This window comes from Telopea speciosissima, chromosome 1, assembly GCF_018873765.1.
Source record: "Telopea speciosissima isolate NSW1024214 ecotype Mountain lineage chromosome 1, Tspe_v1, whole genome shotgun sequence".
NCBI lineage: Eukaryota > Viridiplantae > Streptophyta > Magnoliopsida > Proteales > Proteaceae > Telopea > Telopea speciosissima.
Genome location: NC_057916.1, coordinates 78,467,462 through 78,478,996, shown reverse-complemented (window position 1 = coordinate 78,478,996; position 11,535 = coordinate 78,467,462). Strand labels below are relative to the sequence as shown.

At 38.9% G+C, this 11,535-nt stretch overlaps 1 protein-coding gene and 1 pseudogene across 3 annotated transcripts in view; both read right to left on the bottom strand.

Moving 5' to 3' along the window:
* LOC122672035 (E3 ubiquitin-protein ligase BIG BROTHER-like) overlaps positions 1 to 1,956 on the bottom strand; it is a 42,185-nt gene extending 40,229 nt beyond the window's left edge. For 2 of the 3 annotated variants that reach the window (XM_043869547.1, XM_043869552.1), the window contains exons 1-2: positions 1,687 to 1,956; positions 1,332 to 1,584 (exon numbers count right to left, since the gene is read on the bottom strand). In XM_043869547.1, the coding sequence (XP_043725482.1) occupies positions 1,332 to 1,584; positions 1,687 to 1,947 (514 nt within the window). In that variant the 5' untranslated portion in view covers positions 1,948 to 1,956. The remainder of the gene's footprint in view (positions 1 to 1,331; positions 1,585 to 1,686) is intronic. The other variant, XM_043869557.1, reaches the window with a different exon arrangement.
* A 1,930-nt stretch (positions 1,957 to 3,886) lies between these two features.
* LOC122655152 lies at positions 3,887 to 4,598 on the bottom strand (annotated as a pseudogene).
* Positions 4,599 to 11,535: the final 6,937 nt, after the last annotated feature.

Below are 11,535 nucleotides of genomic sequence, written 5' to 3'. Positions count from 1 at the left end.
AGAAACTTAAAAGGATGAGAAAGAAAAACTAAGAAAAATTATGTACACTACTACACTTCTTTAATTTTGCTAGGTATCCAAGACTCTATTAGGTTTTAGATTGGGAACTTATGAATCCAATATCTGTTACACTTATAGAATGGGAATTCTCTGTTATTAGGATATAGATTGAGAACTCAGGAATCCAATATATTTATGAGGTTCCATACAAAATTTGAAGGTAACCTCTTGGTGGGTGATTTTGGAAGAATGATGGTGAAATCATTCACCTTAGAAATAGAAATATGACTGGTCTCAGACACGGTTTCTTTGCAGAACCTCTTGCACTGATTTCAGTAGAATAAAAATTGTTGGGGTGTCGTTTCCTGTTGAAGCTTAGGAGTTTAGATAGAATGGGAAAATAGAAACAGATGTAGCTCTCACTAACTGAAACAAAGTTTATTATAAGGAAATAGTTTGAAGTAGGAGCTATAGATCCCCCTAATGAAAAGAAAAAGATAAAGATGGCGGTGGAGAAAAATTTCTACTCCCCTTTTCCTTTTAGTCATTCATAAACCATATACAGAACAGCGCCTCAGCAGGATTGGAGTTTTATGTTTGAGAGTCTGTCTTCAATATTCCTGTACTCCAATGAAAGAAAACAACTACAGTTCCTGAAATGCAGAACATCCCAAAAAAATGCAAGGGGTTTCAAAGATTTGAACAGTTTCATCTCAACAATTGTCTTGTTTTACTGCATAAATGAGTACAGGTTCAGACCCCATAACATGCAAACTATAACAGTAAAGACGGAGTGTATGATATTATCAACAAAACAACAAGAAAACCAATAATGTCACTAGCAGTCTGCATAAATGAATCATTGAAGGCTGAAACAAAAATCTGCAATCTATGAACCGGCCAGAGTAGAGGAGAGAGGAAGCTTCTCTCAATAAGAGCATGGTTCAGATCTGATAATAAACAATTAATGATGTTCAAGGCTGATTGCATAATCTATTCAGTAAAACAAAAAACCGATAATGTTAAGAAGGTCAGCTTACCATCATTTGTTCAAGGTTCAAAGACAAATATGCTATCTATGAGTCAGAACCAGAGTAATAGGAGGGAGGAAGTTTTTCTTGATATTTATTCAGATGATAAAGCATTATTCGTTATAACAGCAATTTACGACATAATATTTGCATCCAGAAACAGTATGAACAAAAGAAATGTATCAACCACAATCCTAATTTTGAATATGAAGTCGAACACATAAGCAAGAGATAGCTGGACCCGGTCTGGTAGCTACAACATATAATTTATGTAGTTTTTTGGAAATCGTCTCTTGATACCTGCTTCAGTTCCAGTTGATTCGCTAAGGGAGGAAATGAGTAACTGATTCTCCAACTCTTGCAAGCTTATAGCTAAAGTTTCATCCAATTCTAATTGTGATTCAACATCAGCAACGGGTGAAGATTCTCTCTCTTTTTCCACATCCCGTTTCACAGCACTACTTTGGCCATTGTTCACATTAGAGCCACCACTTGAAGAAGCTGTGGTCCTGTCATTCCCATTACTTTCTCGGAGTGACTGGTACACAGTTTCCTGAATCATAATCAAGCAAGCATCTTGATAAAACCTTTGTAAGAAAAGTTATAACTGGTTTATTATGAATTTGAAAAAAATTGTTATTAGATCCTTGCCAACCTGATCTTGGAGAACCTCTTCAAGAGACAGATCCCCCTGTTCAAGGTAAAATCCTTCGAAATTCTCTTCAACTCTGCCGGGTACACCGGTAGTTACATAGTGGACATCAACTTGCCGCCTTCCTGTTGTTTCAAAGATGGCCCTCATGGCCATGTCTTTTGTACGGAGACCAGGAGCGACCTTCACTACTTCCAGATATTGGGGAAGCCCTGTGATCCCCCTCCTCTCCTGTAGGTTTGAGCACCAAAGTGAGTCAAGCATACAACATCATAAGACCCTCCAATAAGATTAAAAAAAGTGACAGAAAGAGCGACCCATTGAAAGTATGAGAAGCTAATCACTTTACCCGCCCCCCCCCCCCCCCCCCAAGGCCCTCAACCAGTAGGGTTTTTGTTTTTTCGGAAGAAGTAAAAAAGGAAAAAACTGGGTAGGTCAGAACTCAAACGTAGAGACTACTGCAAACCACCTTGAGATATCATAAGTTCAGCAAGTGACTCTTCTCCGATACTAATGTAAAATGTAAATCCTACCCATGAAGGACATGAACATGAATTTGAAGAAATATAGTTATAATCAAGATCAAGAAACAGGCCTGAAGCATAAAAAGCAGAAGAAAAAAAATGAAAATTTCAAAATGGGTTCTTCAATTAGTTTAGTCTGGTTTCAGAAGATAAAAGATGACAGTGAGTGAGTGAGTGAGTGAGTAACCTGAGATCAAGAAAATGGAAGGAGGCTCTTCGCTCGCCACCAGTTCAAGGAGAGAAATGGTGAGTGAGTAAGAAATGTCTACACTCTACAGTCTATAGGACTGATGGCGAGAGTGATGGTGACGAGAGTGGGGGGGGCTTCTTTACGTATTGCAAATTTGTACAATACGCAACCGATGGTGAGAGATCTCACCGAGACCACGACACCTACCTATCGAATCTGATCTTTTTTTTTCAACTTTCCGCCCTTTATCTGTCTTTCTAAATAAATTGCCTTTTGTTTTCCTTTTCAACTGTTAGCCGCTTTGCCAGGAAAAGAGAGAGAAAGAGGGGTTGAAGTCCATGTCATGTTACAGACTTACAGTGGAACCAAAATTCTTTGGTGGTGCACAACTCAACGTTTGTAAAATTTGAACGTTTAGAATTAAGAGAGCCGTTGTTGGCCATGGGAATTGGATTTCACTAACAGTTTTTGACAATTGAAGGGGGTTCAACTTTCAACAAGGACAGTGTAAGGCCGTTGGGCTGCGTGTTTTAGCACTGTCGGCTGTGCGCTACATATCATGTCGTACTACAGAGAAGGGATTGTATGTTACACCAACGAGGGATAAAATAATGGCATCATCCATATGTGGGCTGTGGGCTGTGGGCTGTGGGCAACATATCATGTCGTACTACAGAGAAGGGATTGTATGTTACACCAACGAGGGATAAAATAATGGCATCATCCATATGATGTTCACATGGGACCCACATGGTCATATAAATCTGTCCTCTCTTTTCGGGAAAAAAAAAATATTGCATCTCTATATACCACCAGGGAAACTATATTTTGACTAAGAGAATTATCACAATGAACAACTCCACTACACTACACCATATAGGATTCACATGTTGTACCAAGGAGGGATTAGATAATAGCATCATCAATATAGGTCAACATGGGACCCTAAATCTATCATCTCTTTTACCACATAGATGAAAATAAAAAAAATAAAAAATAAAAACAATATTGCACCTCCCAATGAAACTATGCCATGATTAAGTGAGTTATCACAATGAATAGCTACCGTATGCTACACTACATCACATAGGATTCACCCACTGAGCACTTGCATAATCCTAGGGTTGCAATAGGGTCGGATTAGGCAGGGCCTTTTAAAATCTTATCCTAACCCTGAATCCCCTGACTCAGGCCAGAAAAATCTAACCCTAGCCAACCTTCAGGGTCAAGCTGGGCTGACCCTGGTTGGTCCTGACCATGGGGGAAAAAGGGAGATGCACGGGTTGGCCATTTTGGTAAGAGGAAGAAAAAGAATGAAAAAACAAAAAGACATGATAGGGTTGGGCTCAACTCGAGGCCTCAATCCTGGTTCAGTCCGGCCCTGATTCAAGGCCAGAAATCCCCAACTCTAACTCACCCCTTAGGGTCAGGATATCTCAACCCAGGTCCTATTCGGGCTTAGGGTGGGCTCGGGCCATCAGGGCCAAACTCACACCCCTACGATTATATCTCTGATCTCCCCAACAAAAATCTCTATGTTGATTCTAACCAAGCTATCTAATGGCAGGTTAGAATCAATGGAGTCAAATACGGCAGAGTAGTACTTAAGTGAATTAGAAACTCTCATCTCCAAACTAGAATCATTGTGCATGGCTTCTTGCTCCGCCATAAGAAAACTGTGGGGTTAGTACTACATATCAAACCTAACAGATCCCTTAGGGCTCCACCGGTTTCATCATAAAGTATCTTGTGTAGTTGAAAAAACACAATTCACTACTACACTTCCGTTTCCTTTCACATGAAGCATCCACAGTCTAACATCCTCCAACCTATCCACAACAACATAGAATTCAAAATTGTAGATTCAGGGCTTCAGCGAATCCCGCCAATCTATCCCCTGTTTCTTGGAGTTCTTGTTTGGACTCTCCTATACCTGTGACTCTTACATGGCTTGGGGAATTGGGTTTAGTGGCTAAACTCTAAAATAAACCAGGCCATTGAAGCCCTTGTTTAATGTCAAAATCCATAATATGTACCATCTCCTTTCCTTCAAATGCTCTCAGCAAAATCTCACTGGGGGTAAAATGGAGGAATTTTGGAATTGGGCTGACATGGTTTAGAAGTTGAAGTGCAGTACCCATGTTATCATCAATCCAATCAAGCTCCCTAGCGGCGGCAATTTGAAAAATATGAGGCCAGTGTTAAGAAAACAAAGCCCAGAATGGCGACTTGCAGAAAAAATACGAAAAATAGAGATGAACATGCACACACAAAACACACAGGATTTACGTGGTTCACCCCCAAGATGGAAGCTACATCCACGGCCGAGCAACAAACGAATTTCACTATTCTCTGGAAATGTTACAAAAACCTCTCTTACAGTCCTCTCAGAGATAAGAACATTATATAGAGAAACCCTAACCTGAAGAAGTACAAGAATATCCCTAGACCCAGAAATTGCCAAACCGGACAAGGTCGGACCAAAACACAACATATGTCCCATAATATATTGTTTCGAAGATCTTGACGAGCCCAACACAACACCTGGCCTCTGGTGGGGACGTACGCCATTTTTGGCAATCCGAGATCGTTTCGAGGCCGAAATGGCCCTTCGAAGATCTCAACCGCACATCCTGGACCAAAATCAGGCTTCACCAATAACAGCCAGAGCCTTGCAACTCTTAGTGCCAAAGCTTCTGTAAAATAAGCAGTGACACCTTAATTTTACAAGCCCACCAATTATTATGTTTTTTTTTTACTAAAGTTTTCTGAGAAAGCAGCATAGAGGAGCACATCAATGAGGTGCATACCTAATCCTTTTTTTTGTTCCGAAGAAAAAAAGATTCCCATGTCGACAATGTGGGGATGCTTTCCCACACATCCTACATTTTGAAGGGAAATTAGTTTCATAGGACTTTAGCATTTATGTGTTGGATGATGATGACCTTAGTTTTGTGGGGGAACCCTTCATCTTTGGGTACGTGACTATAGAGCTCAGTTTATGCGAGTGAGCTAACTGTGAGGCTGTTTTTGTGAGGTTAGCAAAAGCCCTTTCAAATATGATAACTTGACCACCTACATATGAAGGGAAATTTAACAGGCTGAGCTAAAGAACCCTAGAATTTAGGAGTGATGCAAACATGGATGGGTTTAGACCCAGTCAATGTAGAGTTCCAATTAAGGCCCAAAGGACATTAATAGGATAGCCCATGAACACCCTAAGCTTATTTCTTCTTGCTGCCATAGCATTAGAGATGTGTACTTTCGACATATGAAATGCTGTATGCCTTCATTCATCACCAAAATGTGGGAAGAGGGAGCATGTGCCACCCTTGTATAGATTCTTTTATACCCTTCTAACATAATAAATAGTGGGATCCACACTAACATACTCTTTCTTCTTCTTACCATGTGGATCGTATATGGATGATATCTATTTCTAGCCCCTCATTGGTGTAGCATGCAGATTCTTTCTTATACTACCTTGTAGGAAACCACCCCCCCCCCCCAAAAAAAAAGAAAAGTATATAGAGCAAAGTCCTTGTTAAAATGATAGAACACCCCCTATTGTACGGGTCGTCGATGAGATTCATTCATGTAACCGTGCATGAATGCCTTCCCCAAAATTTATTGCATATTTTAATCACCAAAAATTAACTTCTTATATAATCCATTTAAGGGGAGAGATTAAAAAAAAAAAAAAAGGGGGAAATAGTTCTCTGTCCGAGAGTCTACCAGATGTCTATCTCTCTCCTCCTCAAAACAAGGGGGCAGAGATGTCTTTTCATATGGAAAAGGATAGAGATAGACTCATGGGAGTGCTGGCATAGACCACACTCTCGAACAACAGAGAACTTTCTCCTTAAAAAAAATTTGATTTATTTATGGATTGAGTGAGTTTCCTTAAGCGACGATGAAGGAACGAAGGAAGCGATAGCCAGTGGCCACCATTACACTTGGATGGATGTCTGAGAGCAGAGAAGGGCATTTTGGACCTCCAACAAATAGGGAGAAGTAACTACAACGGTAGATTCGTGGGTAAATCCTAAGTGAAGGATAACTTATTCTTCTTCCGTTATCAAACTAAGATAATCATATTTCTCCCAAAAACAACGAATGAATCAGTTTGACTTGATTTCAAACATTGTACGTATTACAATTAAACATAGGGTCAAGCATGTGTTAGAGCTTAAGATAAGTCCATCTCATTCATAAAATAAGAGAGAGAGAGAGAGAGAGAGTATAACAATTAACAAGTGCGAGAACAAGTGGGTTTAATTTTAAAGACATAAGTGATTATTGAAGTGCTGCTTAAGCAAATTCAAATGGAAAACAAATATGGTGAACGTTTTTTGAAAGTAATATACAAACCACATAACATGTGGATGTGGCTCCTAAATTTTCTGCGCGCTGAGAGCCTTGACTTGAGATGAGAGGAGGTCTAGATCTTTATCCCTTCTGATTCTCTATCTAGTACAGTTCCTGCAATTCCTCTCATAGGAAACGGAAATAAGCACCCTACCCCTGCCCGGGTGGAGTCCACTTCCCTCACAGGAGATAATTTTTTGGTCCGTAGAGACATTATGAGCCAAGCAAATGGAGTCTGTTGGCCCTGAAATTGAATTATAAACGGGCTAGGAATTGGGCCTCAGGCTTACGTATGTTTGGAATTCAAAAGTAAATGGTCCAAATGCCATTGGCATAAATGTACATCTTTAAGGAAGTATGGGGTGAGTTGACTCAATGAGTCAATGGTGCGTGCCTGTCTGCCACTGGCCCACATTCCACAATAAGTGTTTGACTTAAATTTAATGCAATTAATCATCCCCTATAATCAGTCGTCATATTGATATAAGGTACAATAAAAAATTCCTAGGTAATTTAAAAATTGCCTCAAAAGGATTACAAAACAAATAGGTTAGATTTTGTTTTACGTTTATTTTTCTTGTAAATCTATTTGTTTTGTAAAATTTTTATTATTTAGTAAATCTAGGAATTGTTTCAAATTGTCAACCATTGAAAGGGAGAACAATTACATTGAGTACCACACACGAAATACCATCTAGGGAAAAGCTCCTCTACATAACAAAGCAAGGAGGTCTTTGTATTAAATCTGCCCACAACTCTTGTCCTACAGATTGCAAAGGAGTATCTCTTTCACACATAAAACCGTGTTGGGCTCCTCTCCAGCGCTGGGCTCTCTCCAAAGGGCATCTAGCGACTGGGCTGGCATGATCTGTGTTGGGATGTGTGTCTGGGTGCAAATCATGTCAGCCCAGTCGTTGGATGCCCACTGGGCACTCCCTGGGCTAGGTGTTCATTGGAGAAGAACCCGATCCATTAAAACCATAATCCCACAATGAAGGAGAGAGGAGGGAGAGGATTCGGTTGGAGGAAGGGGAGAGGACAGAGTTGTTCGACCAACCTCTCCTCCCCCCCCAACCCTAACCCTAACCCTAACCCCAATAATTCTATTTGATGGAAATCCAAATTTTTTTACTCCTACATCTAAATTATTCTAAAATTATATCACTACAAAATCTCTCAAGGATAATGCTATTAAAGGGTCCTAAGTTGCAAAATAGGGAAGAGAGAAAATCCCCCTAAGAAAATTATCACCTCAATTTGCCTGCCCGTCAATTTCTTCAATTCCTCTAATAAAGGGAGGTGGACTTCACCCGGGTAGTGTGTTCGGGCATGGGGTAGGGTGGTCATTCTCCCCCCCCCCATACTATTAGATGGAATTGAAGAAATTGAGGAGCAGACAAATTGAGGGGATAAAGATCCTTGGGATATCTACCTTTTATATAATTTTAGATATTATTTTTAATTGTTATGAACATATACATCGAAGGTAAAATAACTTTTATTGTTCCCAAGTTAATATTTAATTACAGCCACAACCCTCCACTTTATCAATATTATATAATAGTCTTTAGAGCATGTTAATAATTACTATAAGCCATTCTAGATTGTTGTAAATTTGTAACATCGATTGGACCATTAAAATTATTTACAAAATAAATACTAATACTAATTAATATTTTTCAAAGATTTTTATAAACTATTTACAAATATGTCATCGAATCCAAAGTTCGTCAAATCATGTACATACATGATACATTCTCTCTGATATTCTCCATTAGAAGAAGTAAATTTTATGTTGAGCATTGCTTTCGTACAAAATTTTACACCATGAATCCAACGTACTGATATATTATTTAAAAGACATCAATTGTTGGTACAACAAGACCATAATCGCTAACTACAATGATAAGGACCTCTTAGATCCAATAATGTTTCATTTAAGGTTCTCAAATTATCCAATATAATGCGCACATACACACTCACATATACTCATACTTGGAATCATCATTCTAGAGATCACAATGTAAGGATTGAGGATTCCACATATCACACTGTGTGATAATCGTTTTTGGCACGTTAGTGCATGCGCCTAAACTTAACTGTGTTTACAGCTTGTTCTTTAAGGAAGTGTTTGTGAACCAACCCTTAGCCTGGATGACTCAGTCAATGGCATGTAAGACTGCGTCAATTTCTACTCCTTGGTTTTAAATACTGTATATGCGTTTTTTATATTTTGAGCAAATTACTTAGACCTCCCCTGATCTTTCTGACAATTCAGTGAACCATCCCTGCCCTTCTGACAACTACTCAGACCTCCTTTACTTTTCAAATTGGGGTTCACTTAGCCCCAGTCCGTTAGTTTTTTAAGGATAGGTAACGGATAAATACGAAAAAACTAAAAAAAATGCTAATTATAACTTTTTTACCTATAGGAAGTTACCCTATTGCCCCTACACTTTTTCCCTTACTTCTTCCTCTGCTTCTTCTTCCTCCTGCAAATCCACTTGCTCCCACCCCTCTGCAACCCCATCCACGCAGATAGCAATCCCCACTCTTCCACCTGAGAAACATATTAAATTTTTCTATCATTCTACCATTGCCCTTAATGAATAGGTAAGTCAAATCCCATCGTCATCTTGTACCTCCCAAAATCTCTCAACTCAACCCTAACCTGCAAATAGAAAGGATTTATCTAAAAAAATAATCTGTTGCATCCCAGGAAAGGATTTTTCCTGCAAAACCATCTGGATTATCAGCAATGGCACTGAAACAAGTTCTAAGCTTTTCCGACCAGAGATGGAGCATTGATCCAAGCTATCGTTGAGAAATGAGATCCTCCAATGAGTTCCATAGTCGCGAGCAAGAAGGCACCGAAAACTGTAGAATCCAATATATAATTAAACCCCAAGCCTGAGTATAAGTAATTAACCAAAGGAATAAGAAATCATCAAAGAATGACACTGATCTAATTAAGAGTACAGCAACCAGTGAACAAAAAATAATTCTGAAGATAAAACACCCACATTTTGGGTGATATCAAATTATTTTCAATTTGAGGGGTAGGTTGCCACCAAAATCAGATCAAAGGACCCTCCAAAGGGCTATAATAAAACCCTGGAAGGACAGCTGAATCTGACCATCAGATCCAGATTAATTGCAGAAGGAAAATATGAAGAAAAATACCCAACAACAGGGTACCGCCAGTGGAGATTCTTCAATGAGACAAATTAACTCAGATCAGTCTTCAACCAAGGATCGAGTGTTCATACCTGAAGGCCCAAAACAATCCTAAATTTTAATTAACAGTAGCAGCCAGATTGAGAGGACCAAGGAAAATAAAATGAATTGACAACCAAGACATTAGCAGTATCGCCAGATCAAAGTTACAAAAAAAATTAATGTAGATAACCAAATAACTGCATGGTCTTCAGGTAGATAATAGCATTACCGAAGAGAACATACAAAGTTACAAAAAAAATTGATGTGAGGATTTAAGTGTCTCCGTCTAGAAATATGATTTTGTTTGTTCATTTTACTTTCATTTGTTAGTGATTAGGATTTGGGTTCAGTTAGAGTGTTCTCTAGTGATCTGGGAGTGAAATTTGATGAGATCGTGGGTTTGTTGTCCTAGAATTGTTCTGCAAGTGATCTAATTCACTCTAAGGCAACAAGGGAACCTCTTGCTTGGACAAAGGCTTGCATTGCATAAGCTGAGAAATCTACTCATCAATGTGGCCATGGGAGTTCAAAGGGACGGAATCCACACTCATCTTCTTTTTCTCTATTCATGGGAACCTCCCCTGCCCTGAAGGGTATCTGAAGCTGTGGAAGCGCAACAAGAAGGATGAGGAGGTGGGTTTTGGAGAGAAGAGTGCTGTTGCATCTCATCTGGGTTCAAGGCTTGCAGGAGGAAAAAGAAGAAGACGAGGAGGAGGAAGAAGAAAGGGAAAAAGTGTGTTGTTGTTGTGTTTTATAAGTAAGGTCATTTTGGTCACATCAGATTAATTATTAACCCCATTAACGGCCTGGTGCTAAGTGAAACCTAGTTTGAAAAGTAAAGAAGGTCTAAGTAGTTGTCAGAAGGACAAGAGTAATTTACTGAATTATCAGAAAGATCAGAGGAGGTCTAAGTAATTTGCTCTTATATTTATTATGTCGTCTATCTAGTTATATATTTGGATTTCTTTTGTTTAACGTTGGGCGCGTGAATGAATAGTCTCTTTCTATCAGAAAAAGCAAAAAAAAAAGAGGACAATTGTCATATGAGTGGTGATCAACACGTTAAACGCTGGTCACCTTATCACATCGTGCATTCATGCTTATCCTTTTCTGCTTCTCTCTCTCTCTCTCGATGAAGCAGTACCACTACATCACGGACCAGTACAGAAACGTGGAACCACGACATGAAGTGGTAAGATAGTAGTAATAGGGTCAGGGTGTGCATCATTTCCTAATCTTTCATTGGTTTAGGTTGAAAACAATTCTGGATTTAATTTAATAAATAAGTACTACATGTTAGCTGGCACCATGGAGGAGACACGATCAAGTTTTCACTGTTTCCACGCGTGATTAATTAGAAATTAATCCACTTGCAGAGAATTAAATATCTCCTAATTAATTACACATCTTGTAATTAATAAGAAACGTTCTGCCCAAAAAAACTAATAACAAGAAACGTGACCAAAACATTGGTAGATTCTACTATTCTAATTCGATTTAAACAATAACCTTTGGCCTTCTTGTTTTTTTTGTTCTACCTAAAATAAATAA